This window comes from Notothenia rossii (genome assembly GCF_949606895.1).
Source record: "Notothenia rossii genome assembly, chromosome: 5".
Taxonomy (NCBI): Eukaryota; Metazoa; Chordata; class Actinopteri; order Perciformes; family Nototheniidae; genus Notothenia; species Notothenia rossii.
The window spans coordinates 49,014,261-49,041,113 of record NC_136903.1 but is presented as its reverse complement, the minus strand read 5'-3'; the positions used below and the strand labels follow the sequence as shown (position 1 = coordinate 49,041,113).

The 26,853-nt window shown below is 42.4% G+C and overlaps 2 protein-coding genes across 6 annotated transcripts; both read left to right on the top strand.

The window, feature by feature from the left end:
• Nucleotides 1-204: 204 nt before the first annotated feature.
• Nucleotides 205-3,952, top strand: pdrg1 (p53 and DNA-damage regulated 1). Of its 2 annotated transcripts, none has more exons than XM_079681192.1 (5): nucleotides 205-360; nucleotides 1,021-1,090; nucleotides 1,196-1,270; nucleotides 1,403-1,483; nucleotides 3,576-3,952. In XM_079681192.1, exons 1-5 carry the CDS (start codon nucleotides 277-279, stop codon nucleotides 3,656-3,658), a joined length of 393 nt encoding a protein of 130 aa, XP_079537318.1. In that variant the 5' UTR covers nucleotides 205-276; the 3' UTR covers nucleotides 3,659-3,952. The 2 variants fall into 2 exon arrangements, with proteins under 2 accessions (XP_079537318.1, XP_079537317.1); XM_079681191.1 differs by having other exon boundaries at nucleotides 339-476.
• Nucleotides 3,953-14,652: 10,700 nt separating this feature from the next.
• LOC307041962 (uncharacterized protein) lies at nucleotides 14,653-25,531 on the top strand. 4 transcript variants are annotated; one of them, XM_079685581.1, is made up of 4 exons: nucleotides 14,653-15,352; nucleotides 16,179-20,280; nucleotides 22,267-22,421; nucleotides 23,175-25,531. In XM_079685581.1, the coding sequence occupies exons 2-4, from the start codon at nucleotides 16,227-16,229 to the stop codon at nucleotides 23,892-23,894; spliced, it is 4,929 nt and encodes a 1,642-aa protein (XP_079541707.1). In that variant the 5' UTR covers nucleotides 14,653-15,352; nucleotides 16,179-16,226; the 3' UTR covers nucleotides 23,895-25,531. The 4 variants fall into 4 exon arrangements, with proteins under 4 accessions (XP_079541707.1, XP_079541706.1, XP_079541709.1 ...); XM_079685580.1 differs by having other exon boundaries at nucleotides 14,653-20,280; XM_079685583.1 differs by having other exon boundaries at nucleotides 14,653-20,280; nucleotides 23,179-23,321.
• Nucleotides 25,532-26,853: the final 1,322 nt, after the last annotated feature.

Below are 26,853 nucleotides of genomic sequence, written 5' to 3'. Positions count from 1 at the left end.
TTTTGAGGGAAACTGGGATAGGGGAAAGAATTTAACAGTAGACCATGGATGATTTGTTTTTTGTTTTGTTTTATTTATTTTATTTTATGTTATTTTATGGTTTTCTTTTTGATATGCTGGTTTAATAGAGGACTGACATGATGATACACACTCGTGTACAGTAGGTGGCGGTATGCAACCAAAAGCTGTTTGCGACCCGCCATTAAAAAAAGAGAAGAAGAAGAAGAAGAAGAAGAAGAAGAAGAAGAAGAGCAGCAGCTAACAGCAGCAGCTAGCATGGACGCCGTGTCGCAGCTAGTGTTGGAGCACCTGACGGAGGTGGAGGAGGCTGCAGAGGAGGTGCTCAGCTCCAAGCAGCAGGTAACTGAGAGCAGACACGCAGGACCCGGATGTTAGCCCTGTCTGTGGTCCACAGGGCGTTTTTCTTCATCCACATGTACGGTGTGATCCTGCTTGGGTCCGATCACAGATCACAGGTTAGATGGAGTTCTGGAACAGGTGGAGAAATGACTTTACTTGGAAGATTCAATTCGGCTTGACACTTGATTTGACTGCATTGTATAGGAACTGTCTCTTATAAATAGTCAACCCCAGTTCATAAATCCAGAGGTGGAAAAAGTAATCGGATCTTGTACTTGAGTAAAAGTAGAAGTACCAGAGTGTAGGAATACTCTGTTACAGTAAAAGTCCTGCATTCAAAATGTTACTCAAGTAAAAGTAGAAAAGTATTATCATCAACATATAGTTATAAGTAGCCATTGTGCAGATTGGTCCATTTAAGAATAATATATGATATGTTTTATAATTATTTATGCATTCAAGTGTTATCAAAGCTGGTTTAGGGAGCACTTGATTTGATAATCAGCACGCGGGGAGCACGGACCATACAGCGATATTGGCATCGCTGGACCCATTGCAATATTACAGCAGTTTCACTGTTAAATGTTTATTTTACACTAAATGTGTGTGTAATTATTAAGCTCCACATGACCAGAGGAAGTTTCTAACTTGATGTTACAGGTGGTGGAGCTGGACAGCAGGAGGAACAGGAACAGAGAGGCTCTGAGCGCGCTGAGGACAGAGGATACGGGTGAGACATCTGGGCTCAAACATTCATGATGTTAGGGAGGTCGTATACAAAAACTCGCTGTGGACATGAGTATCGATGTTGAATCAAAACTGATGTCATTTGCAGAGAAAGTGAAGGTTTGCTTCGGAAACATGTTCATCAAACTTCCCAAACTGAAGACTAGAGAGATGATTCAGAAAGGTAAGAAAAAGGGAATTTGGAAATCAAAATTGACCAGATACTGAATATCATGTATTTGAATATAAATATATCTGCGGTGCACATATTGTGGATACATAACTTCATCCTGAACAGATTGTTTGTCACCTGTAGACCAAGAGCAGCTGGACAAGGAGATAAATGAACTTCGTAAAGGACTGAAAGCTAAAGTAAACCGTCTGAATGAGCTGCAAGGTACCTGCCCCCCCTCTGGCCCTGTGACTCTTTTACAGAATACACTTTCTCACTTAATGCTGAGAGGATACTTTTTTTCTGGCCCCATAAAATCGAGGTTCTTTCCCGGCCAACAACCAGGCTGAGTCGGGCTGAGTATGCTAAACTAGAGAGAATCGCTGGCGAGGGGGCTACAACTACAACAAAATGAACATATTTGACCGTGATTTAATTGTAATACACGTCTGTGTGTTTAACTTTTGTCTAGTTTCTGAACAGATATGAGGAGCTGTGAGCTCTGAGGGCTAACAGCTAACGGCTGATGTTGTTTTTCTGTGGTTCTCATTGAAGATGACGTCACTGCTCCGCCTACACTGCGTTACTATAGTTATGGCACAGCTACTAAACTGTAATGGAAACGCAGCATAAAGTGAGCCAGTCCTAACGAGGCCTAGCCATACCGAGCGAGGCCGTGTAGTGGAAATGCGCCATAACAGTCACATTTGTGTGTGAGGTGGTACATAGACACTAATGGCGCGTTTCCACTGCAGCGCAGAGCTCGCTTTAAGCGTGCCGAGCCGTGCGGGGCCCGTTTTTGGTTGCGTTTCCACTTGGCCTAGTACCGGCTAGCGGGTCCTAATTCACAGTTTTTCCGGCCCCATAAAATCGTGGTTCTAGGGCCAGGAACAACCAGGCTGAGTCGGGCTGAGTATGCTAAACCCCACCTCTGCTGCTCACCACCGCGTCAAAGTAAACTGCACACTGAATTCAGATTATTTATCTTTCTCTCGATATGGACATAAACGCGAGGGAAGTCTAATCTGACAGGACGGAGACACGCAGCTCCTCCCGCTGTGATTCAGCGGTGAACGGAGCAAAACACACACTTCAAGTCAGGTCATCACCCTTAGCTATTTTAATTACCTCTCAAACTACCTAAACTAGTTATAAATATGTTTTATTTTTACTGTCGGCCAGGTCACTCATTACTGAATCAGCTGCTGCATGAGACAGACACTGACGCTGTCCGAAGATAGGGAGGAAAAAGAGAGGCTCCGTGTATTTTATTATTATATTATATAGAGTCGTTATTCATTTGTTTTAAAGCTCAATAAATAACAAAGAAGACCTTTGACCGGCACTTTTATAATTTTGTCCGGAAGATTAAAACTTTAATACACGTTGACTGGTGAAAAACTCTGCCCGGCTCCCACGCGGAGAATAAACAGAAGGGCAACCATGACAACCATGACAACCATGACAACCATGCTTCTTCGCTGCTTTTGTGGAGGAAGTTACAGCGCCACGTACGGGCTCATGCATATGTACTGCAGCTTCTCCAGCGGTTGGAGCTAAACGGAGCTGTCTCGTGTGGACAGACACTATCCGGTGAATATTGCGTGTGGACGGAAGCTTTTTTGCATTTGTGTTAATCCTATGCGTTTAGCCGTGTGCGTCCTCGTGGGGCCGGGGCCTAAGAAAGTGAATCACATCACTCCAGTTCCGAAGTCTTTACACTGGCTTCCAGTCTAGCAAATAATTGATTTTAAAGTACTATTCCTGGTTTTTAAAGCACTGAATGGTTTAGGACCAAATTATATTAACGATCTCCTGCAGAAGAACAAACTCCCTGAATCCTGCAGGTCCGCTGCAACTGTTAAAGTTCCCATGTCATGCTTCTCTGGTTATTACCCGTCCCCTTGTGTGTTATGTAGGTTTTTCTGCATGTAAACGGTCTGCAAAGTCACAAACCCTCAAAGTACACCCTGTAGCGAGTAAAACTCTAAAACAGAAAAGACCTGTCTATGCTGCCCCAGAACGCCTCGTTGGAGATTTCTCTTTTTCCATTTTTTTTCTTCCTGAGTGTGGTGACGTAACCATGCCCAGGTCCAAATGGACCAATCCGTGGATCTCCTCACACACACAATCACTCATTCACTCATTCACTCACTCACTCACTCACTCACTCAGCCACTCACTAAGCCACTCAGCCTTATCTTCTCTCCGCTGCGGCTCCGCATATTTCTCAGCCTGAACTCAGGCTGAGAAATACGATGTGTCGGTGTGTTGGATGATGTATGATTCATGATGTGTCTCTTTTGTTTGTTTGCAGGGAAACCTGAGCTGCGGGGCTACAGTCTTTCTCCTCTGTCCACTGAGGAAATCAAAGCTATTAACCGCCTCTTCAAGAGATGACTTTAAATCTCTTTACGACTGGACATTTGTTGGAAAAGAAGCCTCCTGGATGATTGACTACCCATATGTTACCCTTATCAGCTGCCTTACATTTTCATTTTTAAATATTGTGTTGCGATCTAAACCCTACAAAAGCTAAGTTCAGACAGAAAGTATGTTTAGGTATTTCCCCTTTCCTCTCACTTGTGGAACATCAGCCTTATGCTCAGCTGAGTGCTGGAAGAACATTGTGTGTGTGTGTGAACAGAAAGTAATGTTGTGTTGTCTGCTGTGATTAAATTGACAGGGCTTTTATATTGGGTGTGACTGTGCAGTAGTACCTGGTGCTGTAGAGCAGATAGTGTTGTTTCAAATGGTCACTTAAAGGTGGGGTAGGTAATTTTGGAGAAACCAGCTCGAGTGCGCTAGAATTTGAAAATACACAGCCGGAAAAAATCTGCCACTTCCTTACAGAGCCCCTCTTCCAACACACACAAACGCGCACATGACCAATGAGGGCACGAGATAAGTTTGTGCACAGATGGAAGGCTGACAGGCAGGTAGGCCATCCAGTTAATTTAGCCGGGCCGGCTAAAATGATTGGTCGTGCTTCTTACAGTACTACGGCTCCCACAGATGAACAATGTTTTTATGGATTTTTTTGTCAAAGCACTAGGGTGCATTCACACCTAATAGTCCGTTTTCTGGTGCGCACCAGATGACAGTTTGTTACATTGTTTCATTTTTCCGAAGGTTCGGTTTGCGTTCACACAAAACTCAAACTGACTATAAACACAAGTCATGTGCACGGAAATGCTGTTCAACCATTGGTCAGACATTAAGGGGATAAAAACGTAAATCCCGGCAACTTCTACTGGAGCCTCCGCCATGGAGCATCGGCACTTTCGGCAGGTTATTCTCATGCTGCTGTTAATCTGGAGATCAACAGACACTAGCCGCCCACGCATATGACTATATAATCAGACAACGTCCGTTAAAAAACATTATAACACATATAATGAGAGACGCTCTGCAGTAAGGAGGGGCGTTTCACCGACGACAGGTGTTCTTACTTTTATGTCGCTGACGGAGAATTTTTACTTAACACTACACTCGTCATTCTGCTTCACTCTTTAACTAAACAACCGCGGATGTCTTGAAAGACTCTTTCGCTAAAGATTTTGAAGATATCCGCGTTCTTGTGACACGTAAATACTACGCTTCCTATGTTTTGGTGCGGACTGCGTTCCCACCAGCAATGAACCACTCCAGAGTTCGCAAGCAAGCGCTCCGAGACCACCTCTTTTAGCGGACCAGAGTCCGGTTGTTTAGTGTTCACATAGACCCAAATGAACCGGACCAAGCGGCTAAACGCACCAGGGTTCGATTCAACCGGACTATACAAGGCAGATGTGAACACACCCGATATTCATTGCTATCGGGATGTTAAGAGCATTCCATGGAATATAACAAAAAGTGTATCTCGAGCCGGTTTCTCAAACTTACCTACCCCACCTTTAACATATAATTTCATGCCATTTGTTTAAGGAAAACATTTGAACCTCGTGTTCTGGTTCTATCACTCAAGTCACCTATGATAACATTGTATTCTCCACGAACATGCAAAAATCCAAAGATGATGCCAAACATGATGAAAAGGAAATAAACCACACACACACTGTTAACTAGAGTTCACACACTGTTTCCATATGATCTACAACTTTAAAAGTACATTAAATAGAATCTGAATTATTGTTTCACATTTGGAATTCTGTCCACATTTCAGCAGTTTCTCCTACAAATTTGTTAAAATACACAGAGTACACTTAGAGGCAACCTCTAAAATATGCTTTGTCTCTTCCAACTCAGTTTGTTGATGCTGTTTGCCTTATTGACAACCTGTCTCACTGACTGCTCATGTTTCTGTGCAATTGGACCTATTTCAAGTTATTCCAACACCATAACCTGAAACCAAAGCTATGAAGATGAAACTTCAGGCATAGTACACTTTAGGTTCCCTTCACACAATGTTTAGCAGCTGCCTACATGCATGTTGCTCTGGACAGGAGACTGTCCTCCATTGGTTTGAGTGACAGCATTGTGTGGTTCTGTGGCCACAAGATGGCAGCACAGTACTGGATGCAGAGGCCCCCCACAGCTTTGTAGTGTTCAGTGGGTGTTTCTCAATGTCGAGGAAGTCTCCTCCAGAGCCACTATTGCAAGGATGCTACGTCGTCGAGTCCCGCCGAAGGACTGTTTCAATGTCCAGGATACTTGAATTCTGCCGAGACCGGCGTCTATGGGTATAGATATGTCTCATTATTTGTGTTTAAATATGATTTGTAAATGTAAAACACCATCCAGAAATGCATTTCAAAGATTTGCAAACTCTCAAATAATTTTTTAAATGTAAAACGGATCGGCAAATACGCTAAATATTTTCACAAATAAAAAAACATCTGTGAATATCTCTTTAACATTTACAACTTTTGATCAGGCATTTGTGAATCCATTCTGTATTTGTCGACCACAAATGCGCTTGCGGATCGTCTTTTTACACACACAGAGTTTTGAGACATACTTTCCGGCGGTATCGGCTAAAATCTACTCGTGTCACTCGGTTATTTTCGGAAACCACGTGATGGCCTGCTGATGACGACATTTCCGCATGACTTAAAAGTTAGAGCATGATGGTTTGTTTAATGTTCTGTTTTTTATTATTATAATGAACAGCAGAACGTTAGATGCAGTGGCGGCTGGTGGAAAATATTCTTAGTGGGGCTATGAAAATGATGAACAAACCATACATAAAATATGAGATAATCCATAATCTTCAGTGTGGTTAGCTCAGGCCCGGTTCCAGAACAAAATGACTCAGGGTGCTTCTGAGATTAGAGAGGGTGCAGTGGTAAAGTGCTATATTTATAAGTGGGGAGTGGACCTAACACCCTCTAGGGAGGTTCTCACCTCCTCTAGGGGGGTCCGGGGGCATGCTCCCCCGGGAAGATTTTGTTTTTTAAATATTGAAGTTAAAAGCATCAATCTGGTGCACTTTGAGAGCAACATGAAGAGATCTATGGATCTATGTGCTCTTTGCTTGATTCATGACATCCCAGTCCCTTATCACGTACAAGAACATGGTGCCAGTTGTTGTAGCCAGTTGTGGTGAAGGCATCTGACTTGGGAAGAGGGGGGGCGGCGCCCCTATGGGCTGGCCGCCACTGGTTAGATGCATTCTTTATCACCATCATCATCATGTTATAGTGATACAGTTCTGTTAGTTTGTGTTAGTTTATTGGTTCAATACAGCATATATAGAGCACATTCGTATGCATTGATGTTGAAGTAGACTACAGGCTACGCCACTTTTGGGTCCCAGGGGAGCAGCTGGCAGCAAAGCAGCCCCAGAGATAACTCTTTCTTCATTGTTCTTTGTGTATTCAGTCAAGCGGGTCAAAGTTACAAAGCACTTCACATCTTATTAATCGGTCTAGTTTTACCTTACCAGTGCAGTGGTAAAGTAATCTGTAGAAAAGCACCGTATTTAGGTCAGCCTTCATAGTAAGGCTACATTAAATGTTATAATATTCATTGTGTCCTTTCTACTGTATATGCATATATTCCTGCCTATTGCTTTCATTTGTATTTAATTTTATTATGTTTATACTTGTTTCCACACATTTCACAATTTGGGATGAATGAAGTATCTATCTACACTGAACAAAAATATAAATGAAACACTTTTGTTTTTGCTCCCATTTTTGAGTTCATCTCAGGAAAAATGGGAGCAAATACAAAAGTGTTGCATTTATATTTTTGTTCAGAGTATTCATCTATCCATCTATCTATATCTGTCTGTCTATCTATCTATACATCCATCCGTCTATCTATCTGTCTATTTGTCCGTCTATCTACCTATGTATAAAAATGTTATAACTTTCCCATGTAAATTGAGTTTACTAAATACATTGTTTGGATTAACACGCTTCAAAGTAGTAGTAGTGTTAGAGTAATCAAATTTTAAAAGTTTTTAAAAATGTTATCTGTAACACAGTAATTTAACTGGTTACTGTTGGTTCGGTAGTATTTACATTACAGTTACTAAGCACAAAATTATCTCGTTACGTATATGTCTGCATAATGGGAGGACAGAAAAATAAAATGTTGAAGTAATTTCTTTCAGCAATGAGTTCATGGGCGTCGCAGCCATTTTAAAATGATTAGTTTCGACCCCCCACTTTTACCATTTGGAAAGTCCTTGCAGCGGTCTATCCACCCGCCGCTCTCTGTAGAGCGCTGTGTCAGTGCTTCATTATCAAATCCATTCCTCTTGCTTATTGTGAGAATGCCCAAATCAATAAAATTCTGTCCCATGTTTTCACTGCTACTTTGTACCAAGGCAGATTCTCAGAGCCGTACACATGCTGCTTGTTTTGCATAGCTGTGTCTTTAGTTGTAAGCCCAGTGGCAGGGCCGGCCCTACACTTTTGGGGGCCCTAAGCAAGCTTTGGCTTGGGGCCCCCCCTCACTCTAGCGCGTTTTCACTACACACAACACGGAACCAACTTTTGTCTTATAATGTTATTATAAGCACACATATTGTATAAATAAGCATGTAAACACTGTGGACCTCCCCCGGGAAAATTTTCTGGTAACACTTTATTTTGATAGTCCATAGTTAACACTCTATAAGTCATCAGTTGACATTTAGTAGCATGTCAACAGTGCATCAGTTGACATTCAACAGCATCGTTCAAACCGACAAGTAACTAAGCATTAGTTGATGATCATCAGATAAGCAACTTTAGAGTTTAGTTGAATATTACATTAAGCATTACTTGATGATCAACAGATAAGCAACTAAAGTTTAGTTGAATATTACATTTAGCATTAGTTGATGATCAACAGATAAGCAACTTTAAAGTTTAGTTGACTATCTGTTGATCGTCAACTAATCTAGAGTTGACTATTAGTATACTTTTAGTAGGTTCTCCACTAAGTGTTTGTAGGCATGTGTTAGGACTATCCAATTAAAGCGAAAAACAGTTGAGAACAGTAGAAAGTCTATAACCTATCAACATACCACATACATTCATCCACTATATGCAACAGACATGGGAATAAAGCTAAATGTTTTGCACAACTGATCACGAAGACTGGATAACTGAAGTCAATAACAGGCTATAAAGCACAGTAGAACAAACACTATACACAGCATATCAGAGAAAGAAAGCTTTTTTATTTTAATAATATACTACAAGTAAAAACTGAACAGTTGTGAACCACATTCAATGCTACGAAAGGACATCTAAATATAATTATTAACAGGTCGCCAAAGCACTTCCCCAAAGTAGCTTCCCAAAATGAAAAAACTCCCCCCCCAAAACAACAACAACAACGCTCAACCCACATTCAGAATTACCTGACAGAAAAGGGGATGAGCTGTTTGTTGCTTTTCATTTGAGCAATCTTTTCTGCCAGTTCACCGACTATTTTCTTCTGACGGAGTTGGGCTAATTTTAAAAGTGTGGTTTTACCCTTAAACTGGTCTAGGACACTTTTGTCCACCAGGAATACTTCAGCAATTGCTGCAGTGTCTTTCACAGCATTCCTGGAAACATGAGCTTACTTAAAAGCTTTGGTCATCCTTAAGCCTCTCTGCACCAGTTTAAGGACACGCCGATATCTTCCCACCACATCTGAGATGGAAGACACCGAAAAATAAAGAATACATTAATGTCAATAAATGTTATTGCCCCCCAATAATTGTTGTGGTGTGTTTTGTGTGCAGTGTCTTAGTTGCAGGGTGAACCATAGTGTTTCTCACATATTTTCTCTTGAAAAGGGACTACAACTTGGATGAATGTGTGTGACTTCCCATTTGTTTTAGAACATGTGTTGTATTTTATAGTAGGTACTAGGTAGTGTGCCTGTATGCGCAGTGTGCAAATCTAGTAAGATAATTTGCTATATATTGATAAAAAAACATATTGGTGGTAAAAACTGGTGTGAACATTATTTATATTTCATTATTCATTACAGGTTCAGCTCAAACAGCCATAGTAGATGAGCATTAGAGGTGTGGACATTTCTCGATTTATAAGATGCATCGCGATGTACGATTCTGCATCGATGCAGTGACGGAACATCGGGAGTTTGGTTTCATATCAGCTTAGTGAGAGTCTTACTGCGGTCTGCTGTCATTTTCTGTCGTGCTAGTTTCTCTCCTCTCCTCTGATCTCTGTTTCAACGAGGGCAGAGCTTTACACACACCCCGTGTGTGCGGAGGTGAGAGGCGGCATTCAAACGATCTGCAGTCCACTAACTTGTTGCTCTCACTACCAATAACAGCTGCTCTGTTATGCCAAATTCACATCAGGCAGCAGCGAAGTGCAGATCGCCACAATGATGACTTTTTTCTGAGGTGTGTTCATGTGTTTCAGGCGACAAGAAATTCTTTATAACATAGGTCAATATGTCAGGACTCTGTTTACTGATTGGCTGCGGGTACTCTCTGGCTGCGCTTCGCCACTAAAAGTTTAAATATCCCCAACATGATGTCGGAATAATCTGAAAAGTTATCTCCCTGCCCATTCAATAGTGTATTTCCATGAATTCCAATCAATTAGTGCTCATGTGGTCTAAGCCAATTCATCTTTAAATGGAGAGCCAATATGCTATGACAAGGCAGCAGTCAACAGCCTATACACAAGTGAAGTTAATTAAATTCCTAAAGGAATTCCTTAAAAATTACAACAATAAGTGAAATATTGTAAATATTTTTAATAAATATTGAAATAAGAGACTTGAATTCCCTGGGAATTTTTATTTTCTATGTTAAATTGTTTTTAATATATTTGGTGAACATTTCAAGAGTTTGATTATAATGCAAAAATACATGTGCAGTACTCCGCCTAAATATCAAGAACAAACTACAAACCCCTTTGTATAACACTGAACAGAGACCTATAAATGTAGAAAGTACATGTCCAGGGACTACGGATGAAAAATAGCCTCTTGGCTAACTCTGGCACATTTACAGTAATGTTTATTAATGTGCACTGTCCCTGATAAATAAATGAATAAATAAAAAAATAGATGGTTAGGCAGCCATTTTTGTTTGCAATTCAAAAGATGCACATAAAGCGGCAGCCAATAGGAGGTCAAATATGTTCATCTTGTTGTAGTTGTAGCCCCCTTGACAGCGATTCTCTCTCTAGTTTAGACTGTGGTCAAGCCAGCCTCCACTCGGAAAAACCTAGTGAAGCCAGCCCTCACGTGATATTGCGGTGCGCGAATATCCTATGCATTACGGTAGAGTAAAAAAAAGATCCTCCTTCTCAAAATAAAAGACCTTTGAAGTCTCATATACAGTGCTTGAATTGGAATAAAAAAGGTGCCAGTACTCTAAATCAGCAACAAGTATTTCGCACAAAGTCATAGTATATCCTATAATGCTGGTGGGTTTGTCTCTTTACTGTATATTTTAGAAAGGCTCACTGTAATTAAACAAAATGACTCAGGGTGCATCTGAGATTAGAGGGGGTGCAGTGGTAAAGTGCTCTTTTTATAAGTGGGGAGTGGACCTGACACCCTCTAGGGGGGTCCGGGGGCATGCTCCCCCGGGAACATTTTTTTTAAAATATTGAAGTTAGATGCCTCAATCTGGTGCACTTTGAGAGCAAAATGAAGAGATATATGGATACCTCTCAACATCCATAATGACACAACTGTAAACAGATTTACTTTTTCTTTATGGATATAAAAGAAAGTAAAGCTTGACTCCTACTGGCTGGTTAAATGACTCCTCGTCCCTGAGGCCACAACCAGTTTTTTGTGCCATTTTGCTGGATTTATTTGTCAATAGCGTTGCTGCGCAAAGTGATAGCCCTCTAGTTTAAATCTACTACCCAAAAAGAAACATATGGAGATATGCCCTAACCCTAATCTATTTGGGAACAGTGGGGCCGGGCCTCAAATCCTATAGGGGGGTCCGGGGGCATGCTCCCCCGGTAAGATTTGTTTTTAAATGTTGGATTTAAATGCATCAATCTGGTGCATTTTGAGGGGGAAATAAAGAGACTACACCCATATGAAACAAAAATGTATACATTTAAATAATCATAAAATCATAAGTACATGGCCATAACCAATAACATACAATATCCAATATGAAAAAACATTGAAACTTGTTTATTTATTTGTTTTTGGTTCATTTATAGTTGTGAGTGTGTCTGGGCTCCTGAATCGGCCTCTCCTGTCTACCTCCTCTCCCCCCTGCTCCTCTTTGAGGCAACAGCAAAGACTAGTTTTAGCTCTCAACAAGTTTATCTTACCTTTTTTCACCTAGTTAACATTTTGTTTGTATTATTCATGCATATTTGACTAATCACTACCCCCTCAAATGGAAATATGTGTTTACATAGATGCTGACCGAACCGTTTGAGACCCACTGAGATAACTTAAACTAAGTTAACTATCTAAAGACTCAAGAGAGTAATTGACCTCACCAGAGCTGTAGTTTCAGCCTCTCAGTCTGACAGCAAAGGACTCTCCCTCCACCTTGTTGTTGAAAAAGCTCCTTATATCCGTTAGCGCAGCTAGCTAGCACCAGATGCTAACAACAATACACGTAACCGGTGCGCACGCTTTCTCGCTCGCTCGCGCCACACATACACCAACACACACCCTCCCGAGCTTGAATGACACACAGAGACCAATCGAGGGCATTACTATGATCTGTATGAAAGTGGCAATGTCGGCAGGCCACGTCATGTAGACAGCCAGTCACCCTCTGTGAGGCAGAGTCAGACCCACATTTGCGCTGCGTTGCGTTTACAATATATACGTATATTGCCGGCGGCTGAGTACTCAGTAAGAAGTGCCGGTACTACATGGGTAAAAATCAGAAGTGCCGGTACTGCGTACCGGTGAGTACCGGCCCGATTCAAGCACTGCTCATATATGAGCTATCATCCCTGTCCCCAAAGCTATTTTTTTTTTAAACTGTACATCAGAATGTCCTGATTTTTTCTGAGTGACTAGATGGGGTGTCCTGCTATCACCCTGGAGTGAGATGGATCTATGATACTGGACAGTTTTTGTTTTAGTCTCATCTAAAAACAGGGATGATAGCTCATATATGAGACTTCAAAGGTCTTTTATTTTGAAACTCTACATCAGAATGTCCTGATTTTTTCTGAGTGACTAGATGGGGTGTCCTGCTATCACCCTGGAGTGAGATTGATCTATGATACTGGACAGTTTTTGTTTTATTCTCATCTAAAAACAGGGATGATAGCTCATACAATAGAGATTTCAAAGGGATTTTATTTTGAAACTCTACTTCAGAATGTCCTGATTTTTTCTGAGTGACTAGATGGGATGTCCTGCTATCACCCTGAAGTGAAATGAGTATTTGATACAAAACAGTTTTTGTTTTATTCTCATCTAAACACAGAGGGATAATTTGTTTTGACTCTACCGTAATGCATAGGATATTCGCGCACCGCAATATCACGTGAGGGCTGGCTTGACTAGGTTTTCCCGAGTGGAGGCTGGCTTGACCGCAGTTAGTTTAGCATACTCAGCCCGACTCAGCCTGGTTGTTCCTGGCCCTAGAACCACGATTGTATGGGGTCATTACATCACCAGAAGTCCCAATTTAAGGGGTCATTTCTCCCCCAAAAAATTGTTTTACTCACTATATCAACAGCCCCCCCAAAAACATTTTCGACCAGCCGCCACTGCTGGTATACCAGCTTCACCAACAACGCCAGGCTGGTGTACCAGCTTCACCAGCAACGCATGGTATGCCAGCTTCACCAGCAACATCATGCTGGTTTACCAGCCTTTTGCGCCGGCAGACCAGCATAACAACCAGCTTCACCAGCATAGACCAGCATGAAACAGCATAAACCAGCAAAGACCAGCATGGACTAGCATGAAGTCCATTCTGGCCCATGCTGGTTTTTTCAGCAGGGTGGTATCTATAACTCAACAGTTTCACTCCGTGGCAAACAATAGAATCTATCAAAAACATAACACATTGCTGTTGACTGACTGTATGGGGAAAGACATGTTTATACATTTTACTGTGATTGGAAAGAATTTAATTTGTCTTTAAAACATGCAAACATGCCTGAAACTAGGACTGAGCTCTGTACGGGGGTAGAAAACATGCACGGTAAGAGAGGTGCCTTGTTGCCATGTCAACACAAAGCATGCTCTCATGGGATCAGCCTGCAGTTGCCGTGGAGACCAGCTAGAGTCTGTAGCAGTGAAATTATGTAAAAAGTATATGTTTTCTAATAATTGCAATTTGCAGGTGAATGACATACTGATTCAAAATCCTGATATTTGAAAAAATCCATTACATCAGAGCTATTGAGGGTATACATATTTTGAAATGCTTTTCATATATTCACATTTAAAAGTCAATATATCAACTTACACATACAAAACTTATACATGGTAAACACTTTGTATTAAGAATAAATCAGTTGACTACTGTTAGTGAAATATGAATATGGTTGTACTTGACTCTCCCATGTATATGAGTATTATACATAATATATATACCATGTATATTATGTTACATATAATATACTGTATATAATATGTTAGTGTATAGAAATACTAAATATCTATTTATTTAGGTTAAATATTATAGTGTTTGTATTAATGATCTTGTAACTGTTATATAAGAGCAATTGCAACATGTGATGCAGCTCATACTCAGACTGACTGTCTTTCTTCATGTTGTCCACAACTGGGCCTCGGACACTGACATTTAACACTAGTGACCATGGAGTGGACAAGAAGTGGATGTGTATGTGTAGCAGTATTTTTTGCATTTGTCTTTTTATGCTGCCATGAACTGTTAACATCACTATTATCTGTTCAATGACATTAGACTAAACAAAAGATTGAAACCGATAACACATAATTCCTCAGGCTTTGTAAGAATCCTGAGTTAAAAAGAGAGCAACTCCATCTGTGTTGTGTTTCTAAAGTGAAGAAAATAAATTTGACTCATTATAGACACATGTATAAGCATGTGCTGTATGACCTGGTGTATTACATGGTGTAATGGGGCTTGAGGTATGAGTTTTACTCAATCAACTCACAAGTCATCCATCTGTTCTCTGCCTGAGAGAATGAAAGCAGTGCACATAAGGAAAAGCAGCCACATCAACATTAGCTTTGCTGCACCCTTGTCTTTGTGGGTGTATCAACTAGTGTGTGGGAGGAAGTAGGTAGGTGGGGGTGCAAGCATATAACTGTTGGCGGTAAAGTCAGTCAGTCAGCCCACGTGACTGTTGAAGGTAAGCTCGCCACTGTCACTGCACTTCCTTTGCCAAGCAGTCGCTTTCACTTCTGCACAACCCGATCATCATCCAACTCTTCCAGGCTCTCCTGCTGATCACACTGTGTAATCTATGTTCTCAACTTGTCCTCTAGAAGCCTTTGTTTGACAGCCAAACACTCAGCCAGCCCTTCTCCTTCACTCACTCTCCTCCTCTCTGCCTCACCACTTTCATAGTGCATCTTCTCTCTCATTTGCATTTGTTCGGCTTCCTCAACAAGAAGCAGTTGACATGAAAGAGCTGTGAGAGAGGAACAGATTGCATGAGCAGGTACACTGAGGATGGGGCTGTTCAGTGTTCAGCACTCTCTAAGTCAGACGTCTGTTGCTGATTGAAGAGTATTAAGGTAAGTGACTTCTCACTGATTGATTTCACAGTTTTCAGTTGTGTTCTGTTATCTTAGTTTATTCTTGCCTATACACCATCAGGTATTTTCTATTTCATTCCCTCATAAGATGAATAATTATAAATCCAATTAATAGAGACAGAATGAAACAAGAAATTAGTCTAGAGATGTTCGCTTTTTGGTTACAGCTTTGTTAAAGTGTGTTCTTGCTATAGCAGAAGCTGGTTTTCAGAACAATTTTTGCCTCTTTTTAAAACCGCTCCAAAGGCTTTTTTTTCGGCTGACACACTTTATTTGGGAGATGAAAGCTTCTTATGTACGAATGTCAGATGTCAGTCCCTCGCCCCTCTCCTACGTCCCTCCTTCTCTCTTTGTACTGCATGTGCCTGCATACAAAACACATCTTAAGAGCTGTATTCCTGCACAGCCTGCTCTTAAAATTACTTAGCACAGATTTGAATGCCTCAATTTTTCTCTGCGCTCTGTAACATGAATATTACTGCTAACATTTAAATGTTTATTTTGGTGCTGTAGAAATGCACCCATGTCTTTCTGGATTGTATACACATGAACATTTCCAATTTTTTTTGATTGCCATATCAGCCATCTATCCGAACAATATTGCATATATGTTATCATTAGTTGCTTTTGGATATTTATATGGTACTTTGCTCCTGTCTTCTTTTCTGATGATGCTATGCAAATACTCTCCAAAACAGAACACTAATATCCTCCTTATGAGCAACTAGCATCTTGGCTAAAATCGATTGCAATGTTTGATCTTAGTCACAGCAGAGGTCTAATGCAAACTATTCTTATCTTACAGGTAATTGCAGACTTGGATCTGGTACATCACGACAGCAGCAGGGTTACCATGGAGACTGGCAAGCCAGGATTGCAGAGTGCTTCAGTGCACATCAGCACAGTCGCAGAGCAGAGAGAGGGAAGGATGGACCTCCAGGCTCCACTGACGGCGGTTTACATCCAAGCAGTGCCTCCTGCAGCTCCCCGAGAGCCAGCCACAATGCATGTGGCCATGCCGCCGCTTTACTCCAAGGAGACACTTCCCTTTCTCACATTCCATATTACTGGAGGACTGCAGTGTCAACCGGGATTGAGTCTGCTCGCAGCTGCTCCTGCAGCCAGACCCAAGTCCACAGGAAAACATGTATGTTCTCACTGTGGACGGGACTGTATGAAGCCCAGTGTGCTGGAGAAGCATCTCCGCTGCCACACCGGGGAGCGGCCGTATCCCTGCACCACCTGCGGAGTCTCTTTCAAAACTCAGAGCAACCTCTACAAACATAAGCGTACTCAGGCTCATGCTCGCCTCTGGTCTGAGTCAGAGCAGAGCAGCATGAGCAGTCTGGACAGCATGTCCGGCTCCAGAGAGACCTGTACCTCCAGCCCGTCTCTGGACGAGCGGAGCGGGGAGTCCAGCAGCGTGGAACAGGATGCCAAACCTGCTGACACCAACAGCCCGGCCAGTACTGCAAAGGTCTTCTCTGTACAGACGCAGGGTCTTGTCGGTACACAGAAGGCCATGACCCATGCAGGTCAGAAGTCAGAAGAAAATGAATGTGCAAAGGTAACAATAAAAAAACAGAGGACGGAAAATGAGAAACCTCCACTGACTGCCAGTCGACATCTTCCCCTTCAGAGACAAGAAGCCACTCTGTTCTCCAAGCAGTGGGAGAGCTCTGTATCCAGAGGAAAATCCCAGGGCCATGAGAGCACAGACTCAGGCTTTAGTGAGAGCGGGGACCACTACCCAAGCCCCGGCAGCCTTTTAACTGACCACAGTATAGATTCCCTTACCGAATCCACTAAGGAGTATCCTCAAGACACCACCAGCACAAACACAACTTCAGGACCGGGCCAGGCTGAACAGGAACACAAATACATGGCAAAGGAGCAGAAATCACTAGAGGAGCACATATCGAAGCTGATTTCAGAGAACACAGCTGTTGTGGAGGACAAACAGCTAGAAAACGTTAGGCCACGAAAGACAGTTCTGTTCCAGCAGGGTAGCATTGACCTCCCCATGCAGTACACATACAAGGACTCCTTTCACTTTGATATGAGGATCAATAAGGCTCCAAATGTTGGCTTACAAAGACACAAGAAGCCCAACTTCTACACCTCCGTGCCCACTCAGCAATCCAACACAGTGGAGCATGCCCCCCTCATCCGCAGCCACTCCCTCCCTTTCAGTGTGGCGCTCCTGCAGCCGGACAGGAGCAGCCCAACATCCTGCTATCAGAATGATTATGTAAGAATTGTCCGGAGGGAAAGCTCTTGCCAGATAACTCCGACAGGTTTTGTTCAGCCTGTGAACCAGCATACATCCCCCCACCGCCCACTGGTCCGGCAGACAGCCGTAGATGGCAACCACGCAACAGACGCTCTTTTCACAAGTTCATCTGTGGAGGAGGCCAGCACCGGCAGTCTCAGCTGCGACGGTGACGGTGGTGACATTTGTGGAGAGCCAAGCAGCAGAAAGTTCCGGAGGAAAAAAGCACAGAAGTTTGCCTACAACAAGTGGTACATGTATGGGGGAGGGACATTCAAAAAGCTTTACAATGCGGAAAAGGGTGGTGATGATAGCGTTATCAAAGGCAGGAAATGTTCCACAAACCCAGAGCAGGAGGTTGGGCGGGGCCTGCCAAAGAGTTTGTCAGTAGTTCATAAGGAGACAGTAACAATAACAGATTCAACCATAAACCTCACAAGCAGCAGTGCTACAGTGTGCCATTCAGGCTATCTTCCTGCAGAAACCCCTGTCTTTGCAAAGGTTTTGAATATAAAAACTAGCCAGCTTCATACATCATGCAGCTCTCTCAGGACACCGCTTCGGAGAAACCTGTCTTTGTCAGTACTGCCAGTTTCTTCAATTGGACCATTGGTTAGACACCAAACAGACAGTGTGAGCAGAGCAGAAGCAGGAACAATTATTGATGCAGAAAAACATTTTGACTCCACATTGCAGCTCTGTGGAGCCAATATTATCTCTGACAGGAAAAAAAAGAAGACTAATGACAAAATAATTTGCCTTCTGGAGATGGAAACCAAACCTAACACACCGACACAAAAACACTCTGTCAGTAGCAGTACACCTCAGCAGGATAAAGATCTCAGTTGTATGAACCCTCCAAAAACTCAAAAACACATAGCGCTCAAAGCAGCTCTTCTACCCACATGCATTATCAATGCAAATACATTGTTTGTTAGCACTTCACCATCTGACCCCCCCACTGCCAAGGCGAGCTTCCTGCCCAAATACCAGCTAAAGTTACCTCATGATTCAGAATCTGGTGCAATTCCTTCACTGAATGGGGTGGATAAAACAACAGGAAGTGATGGCTGTACTTTGAACTCTGTTCTGTCACCCTGTCAGAGTAAGCAAAGCTTTGCCTCGTTCAAAACTTCTGGGAGGAAAAGTGTTCATCCCGTCACACCAAAGCAAACTTGTGATATCATGAAGACAAATACTCTCAGCTCCACACAAGACCAGATCCCCTTGACTTGCACAGCCACAACCCTTTGTCAGGCTGAAAGACTAAATCCAAGTGAAACAGTTGGAGTAGCTGTAGTGCACAGGCAATTCTCATCAACCACAACAACCACAGCCAGCCTGCAAAGTTACCAGGCAGGATTATTCAGCACTTCAATACTGCCATCCAAATCCTCAGGGGGCTCAGTGCCTGTACAGTTACCCAGACCTCTTGCACCTGTGGTTGCAAACTGTTCTTCTACTCCTTACTTAACCACAGCAAACTATCAGTCATCTCCTGCTGCCATTACAGCTCTCTCACAAAGTCAGACTAACCTTCCCCCCCCTCTGTCACACACACAACTCTTGCCAGCATCAGAGCATTTCAGCTCTGTAAACAGTGCATATGGCAGCTCAAACCCCCCTGTGGTGCCTTCTCACATTGTACCGTTGGACCAGATGCGGCCAGATGATCAGAATGTGTTTCATGTTCACACAGCAGACCTCCAGATCTGCCTCCAGATCATATCTGACGAGCAGCTGGCTCTCATTGAACCCCAAATCGAGAGGCAATCAGTCAGTGCCCTCTCACAGAGGTGTGATGTGGAAGCAACACTCCCGGAAGTGATCCAGAACAAAACTCTAAACTTTGATTTGGAACAAAGTGTGTCTTTACCCACACTTAACATGGAGAGAATAAAACCTCCAGTGCCCGTTCTATTTGTGAAGGCAGAGCTGACTGAACAGAAAAACTTCACTCAGGATACACCATCAGCTGAATCTACACATCCTGAAGCACTTGGCCCATTGCATCGCCCACATAAAAGTTACACGGTCACTGCGACTCAGAGCTCCACTGGTAATGTTACGTCAACTGCTGCTTCACTCAGCGATGTCAAGTCAGGAAGGGGCCAATCTTCAGAGGAGGAACACTCTCTTTCACTGAACTGTTGTGCTGAGGAGCACCGGAGGCTCGGCCGCGGTGGGCTGACCTCTCAAACAAGATCTGAGAGACTGGGCCAAGCAAGACAAAACATACTTAACAATCAAGCAGGTAATGTAGGCACACTTAAAGCTGTGGAGGATGCCTCTGCATATGAAAGCAGGAAGTTAGATAGTGGAAGAATCCATCCCGGTCAGGCCCCCGCAACTGCATGTGCTGATCAACTTTCTGGGTCACTTTCTTCATCTTCAATCAATAAATGCGAACATCCAAGACAGTTGAAGCCACAAGCATCCATCTCCTGCAGTTATCCACTGCAAACCACATTATCCCAGAACCTTTCACAGAAAAGTGAGCTGTCACAGGATGTAGGCAGTTCAATCCACTCAGAGAAACCCCTCGCTCAGATTGTTCCAGTGTCTTCTAGTATCCAGGTAGAAAAACCTGAAGATGTTCCAGATGTCTTCAGAAGAAATCAGAGCCCTGCTGCAGGTATATGTGAATATTGTAATCAAATTAAGAATGTGTGAATGTGTCATTGATTTCCCTTTGTGGTCGAGAACATCTGATTTTAAATTAAACACTGACAGGAATGGCAAAAAAAACTCACAATTAGTGTTCAGCCACAGAATTATGGGAAAATGTAATTATAGTAAAACATTCAGTATCGCCATGACAACCAAGCCTTTAGAGCAGGGGTTTCAAACTTAATTAGGGTAATAACTTCATAATTAACTAAGTCTGAAAGCAGAAGTCTAGGGCAAATAATTGCAAGTCTCTTCAGTGTGCATGTCACAAAATGAGATGCATTGTGGACATATAGTTTATGGGCAATGAGCTTCTGTAAAGCGACATGTAACCGTATATTAAACGTGTTATATTCTTTGCAAGCTCTTGCGGGGCCACACAAAAGGAAGTCGCGGGCCGGATTTGAGTTTTGAGTTTGACACCCCTGCTTTAGAGCCAGTCCCTTTCTTCACCTGCCACATGACTTTTCCCCCTGATAGAGGCTTTCCCTGCTGAAGACCATACTGAGGACCCAGAATGTGAACATCCCATGACCTCATCGTCATTGCACAGGGTGCTGGGGTTCAGAAAAAACTCTAATGTGACTTACATACAAGTAGGCAAGAAAAAGTATGTGAACCCTTTGGAATATCCTGGTGTTATGCATGGATTGGTCATTACATGTGATCTGATCTTCATCTAAATCACAATTATAGACTAAAACAATCCATTTGAACTAATAGCGCACAGATGATTGTATTTTTCTAGTCCATTATGAATAAATCATTCAAACATTCACAGTGTAGGTTGGAAAAAGTATGTGAACCCCTAGACTTTAACGAAAGTAAATTGAGTTAGGAGTTATCAAACTTTTTTAATTCAGTGCTCTCCAAAATAACACCACTGTGCACCTGAAGTCTTGCCTAAAACTACAAAACTATACTGGGAAAATGTTTTTTAGTCTGATTAAACTATGGTTGCATTAAAGGAAAAGAACAAGCAGCACTACGTATGGCAGAAAAAAACTGCACCACATACCAACATGTAAACATCATCCCATCAGTAAAGTACGGTGAAATGAACACCTTGATTTGGGGCTGCTTTGCTGACTCAGGGCCTGGACAGCCTGCCACCATCAAGGGAAATAATCCTTTCCAAGTTCATCATGATATCGTCATGATACACATGAAAGATTAAACATGTTTGTGTATTATTAGCTTACACTCATTATGTGCGTCTATATTTGTGACTTACATAAAGGTCAGATCCCATTTAATGACCAATTCATGCATAAAACCAGGAGGGTTGACATACTTTTTATTGCAACTTTATATAATACTTATGAACAGACTGCACTGGGATAGTTGTCACTAAGTGGTTTGACTCAACACATTCTAAGAGAGAAACCAGTTTTAAGCACAAGAGGGCCCTGTATGATCAGTGTTTCTTTTTGCAATTTGAAAAAATAAATGCAGGAATTATTATTACAAACAAATAATCAAAAGAGTTCTCGCTTAAACATCTCTCCATGGCAAACTGAAATCATTGTCAAACCTCTCAGTTTCATTATACCCCGTCCTGCATACAAGACTAATGTAGCCACTCGTTTTTTAAGAAGTTTGGGACTTCAGACAATTATCAAGTTCCTAGTTGTCCGGAAAAGACTCAAAACCAACATATAGCAGACAGGTGTAGAGGAGTGGGCCGGGGAGGATATCCTTTCCTTACAGCAGCAGACAATTCTAATTCAAAGAGAGAGCGCATGTCCCTTTGTTTTCCCATGTCTGCCACAAGAACATGTATTGCTGTCTTTTATTTGGGTGATGGACTGGTAATATGATGTTAGTATGAGATAGATATAAGATTTACAACAATAATAATATAATATATTATGATAAAGTATTTTTTGGTGCTTTTGAAAAAATCTGTACCAGTTATAGTTTCTACGTTAAGAGTTTTACATTCCCTTAGGGCTGATAGAGGAGGCGCAGACCATGGGCCCAGGAGAGAACACCCAGCAGGGGGGCTCCCTACAGGGCCGGGCCCGGCAGAGTGGAGGAACCAAGAGAGACCAGCCCAAGTCACGCTGCACACATACAAGTTCACCAGATATGACGAAGGCAGAGGTGAGATGGAATGTGTTCACAGCTCGCTGATGCAGATTTATTCTACAATTATTTTATCCTCACCCTTTCAGAGTTTCCTCACACATAAATGTACAGCCCAAACAACTTCCAATCATCTCTTGTCCTTTCTATGGTTCCTTACCTCCTTCTTCACATGTGTACATACACTAAACATAAACCCACGCTAAACTACAGACAGACAAACAGCAAGTACACTTCAAATGCACAGGATTTTCTCCCATCCAGCATTCTTTCTAGTTTCTAGTGTTTCATTATCCTTAAACCTTCAACCAATCCCTCACAGATTCAGACTATCCTGATCTTGAGATCATGTGGGAGGAGGTTTCAGGTATAATGGGGTTAACAGATTTGTTTTTCATTTTTTAAAGGCATTTACCAAGAGAGAGAGAGACAGAGACATAATGTTGTTCTAATTAAATATTTGCAGCACAGTAAATATATAAGGTGTACAATATAAACGTAAATATATTTGACAGAACAACACACAGTGGCAAGTGAGATATCATTTATGAGGCTTTACAGAGATGTTTGCCAAAGATAAACACATCAGCAACACATTATGAGAAAAGCACTTACACAAGTCTTTACTATATAACAAATCCTTGGATTATCTTTTCATCATTTATGTCACTTTAGCTTTGCAGAGCTTGAGAAATGCAGGAAGCAAATGACAAGCTTCAATGGAGGGAGGATTATGATTGTAACACGGTAATACTCTTCTCTTTTGAACAGGCAGAAGACATAGAGGTAAAGGGGAATGCCTTTAAACACTCTTGGCATTCTGAGCAGCGTTTTCCCCAGACACACTCAGGAATGTCTGAGTACCCTCCACAGATCAAGTCAGAAACTCTGCACTCTGCCGGCAGTGGGGTCAGCCTTTCCAACTGTCCACAGGCCCCATTGGAAATGAGCAACTTCTATTTTTCCGGCAGCACTCTTGACCAACAAAGACAGAGCTTATGTGAATCTTATCCAAATCAACGTATCAAAGCACAGGCCATATCAACAGAAAGACAAAATGCTTTGTCTCCAATTCAACCCAGCCCTCAGCAAACAGGAACATTTTCACAGCAGGACCAGAAGCAGAGCAGCATCAGCGTCCAACATGCTTCAGCCTCTTATTCTGCTTCTGAATTAACCAAGTATCAGAGTGGGCTAAACCAAGTGTCCAACTCCAAGGTGCTGCTGGGCCATAATGCATTGCTGCCATCAGAGCCTGTTCCACACCTACGACCTGGGGATGATCAGGACACTGTGGTTAAAGCAGCGAATGTCCTCAGGGCGCAGAGCAGTATTTGTGGGGGGGGCGTTTTCGGATGTGCCCAGCTTCATGGCTACCAGCCGGCCGAGTGTGTGCCGGTGGACGGAGCGAGGCCTGTGCAGAGCTGCCAGGAACACATAGAGGACACCAGCAGCAGTGACGATGAAGGCAAGCTCATCATCGAGCTGTAACGTCCACATATGCTTTTTGGACTTTTACCTGCAGCACATATATTCTCTTCAGAGCCAGCAGTAAGATTAAAGGCTGAGTTAGGATAGTGACCAACACCAAAACAACACAACAATCTCAAACTGTCATTGACTATTTGGCTATATATCGCTTACCAAAAAATTATAAATGTGAAGGTCAGTAGGGTGGGTATTATGAATTGTTATTATAAGTGTACAGTAAAACTGCTCACTCATAACTGTGAAATTCTGACTGTCAGAAATCAGCTGTGACGTGTCTGAGTTCACACACTGACTGTCACACACTGACTGTCACACACTGAGTGTCACCCACTGAGTGTTACGCACTGTGTTCACACACTGACTGTCACACACTAACTGTCACACACTGTGTTCACACACTGACTGTCACACACTGACTGTCACACACTGTGTTCACACACTGACTGTCACACACTGTGTTCACAGAGCTGGCCCCCCACAACCCCATGTTAGGATCAATGCAGATCAATACACCGTTTGTATCTGGTTTAACTTGTTAATTTCTGAATTGATAATTTCCCTACTGTGACTAGTAGCAATGCGGGTAGTTATCTGGGATTAATGTGTGGAATATTTAGAGGTTTTTGCCATCATTCCACTCATGCCCAATACCAGCACCCAGGCTTTCTTAGAACTGAACATATGAAAGAGTGAATGACTATAAAACAAAGACCTATTTTTCTTTGGCCAGCTAGCTCAATAGGAAAGCTACTAGCGCCCATGACACAAGCCTTCCGATCTTGTTCTCAAGGTCTCTTAACTGATGTTTAAGTGACTAGCAGAAATGAGTATTCACCTGTAGGTCTCAGTTAGATGGAACAGCAGGCTATGGTTTGTGTGAGCAGCGAGTTTGCTTGCTTTACATCTACCTTGTGTCTTTTTGCTTGTCTGCTGCTGCTGCCGTTTCCAGACACACTTCTAACCCTGAACTGCTGACACGCTCTTACATACAGATAAAGAATGATTGCCTTCCCACACACTCTCTTTCTCTCATAAAGTGCACTCTGTTTTACTCTGAATCTTCAGACACCACCTGTGTCTGTGACTCACATGCTGCAGCACTAAACAGATCTGTGCTGTCCGATCAGCAGGTGAAGCGGTATTGGCTGAGCCTTTCCCAGCATGGGTTTTGTGATGAGTCAGCAGCTATGATTAGGCACCTGCAGTCACAAGAACAGGAAGTGGGTGCATGTGAACATGTTTGTACATAATTCAGCATTTGCATTTTTTACACAGCTACAGCTCACGATGACATGCTTTCCATTCCTCAGCCTATTAGTGGTTAACAACTTTTGGACTTTACAGTTGTATGTGTGCAGGAGTGCAAGTTGATTTATTAATGTGTTTCAAATTGTTCAAATTTTGAATTAATTAATGTTCATTTTAATTTTGTTGTTTATAATTTTCTTGTGGAACCCCAGCCATCACCACAAGCCCCTCCTCAGGTCCCTGAACTCTGGCCTGAGGGCTGAGGTAGATTGAAGCCAGGCATCCTGCAGGTGGCGCTCTGCAGGCCATTCACACATTTTCTTCAATACACCTCAGCAAAAGCAGATGTGGACGATTTTGCACCAGTAAAATAAATAATTGTTAATGCACAGTGTTGATTTCATTAATGTATTTAGACTCAAATAATAGTGAACACACACTTTCATTTGAATAGACAAAATATAGAGGATTTTAATTGCATTATTGTATTAAATATAGTTTTCTTGTCATTGTGAGTGGGTTAATGTCAGAAATATTAATGCAAAGTAAATGAACAACTTGGGTTAGGGTTAGGGGGTTAGGATTGTCATTGTGGAAGAGATTTTTTTTAATCCTTTTCAGGAAGCGGTTACTTTTCAAAAGTTGATGCCTTGTTTTGTGATGATACAGTATTAAGGATGTGCCTCTGTGGGTTCCCATATGTGCCTATAGCCATTCTCATATTATATATACAGCAGTGGCGGCTGGTGGAGGGGGGGAGGACAATTTGAGGCCTAAAATATGATAATCCATAGTTTTCAGTGTGGTTAGCTATGAATCTTCCAAAACTGTTCAACAGTACAGTATGCCCACACAAACTGCAGAACACTGGTGCTTTGGGAACACTGAAATTATTGAATTCCCATTTAAAATCAGGAGACTAAATACGAACATTATGTGTGTGTGTGTGTGTGTGTGTGTGTGTGTGTGTGTGTGTGTGTGTGTGTGTGTGTGTGTGTGTGTGTGTGTGTGTGTGTGTGATACTTGCCAACCCTCCCGATTTTCACGGGAGACTCCCGTATTTCTCCCGATTTCTGACAAAATCAGATTTACTGACAACTGTTTCCACTCTGACTTTAATACAGCTACACCATTGTTTGGTTTCCATGGTAGCGCGTCTCTTTAGTAGCGCGCGCAACTCAAAGTCTGAGAGGGTGAGGAAGATGACAACTGAACAAGAATCGACAACTCGACCCTCTGCTCACTCCTTTCCTGTAAAATACAGGTCCAGCCCACACATATGCTCCATGGTGCCACAGGCATTGCCCTTACAACTACAATAAGCATGTAAATGTTAATCTACAGCTCTGGCGATCCACTAGCACCGGAGTCTCCACCTGCAGCCGCAGCCATCCTCGACAACTACTGTAGCGTCACCTTGGATACGAGTTCAAACAACTCACAGACACACAGTCCAGGGCGCTGACAGGGCGCCCTTTGAGCATCAGATCTGACGACGCTGATTGGCTGAAATCATGTTATGGTGGCATAGTTTACAGATAGCAACAGTCAGCTTGTTGGCTGCAGCTGCTCTGGCTGAGGGCTCTTTCTTACCGCCCGGACGAGAGAGGGTAATGATACACGCTGCGGCCAGCCAGGAAACATGTGACTTATCAGTAACTTTAGACATCGTAAAACAATTTTAAACGAGATTTTACTGTAGATTATACAT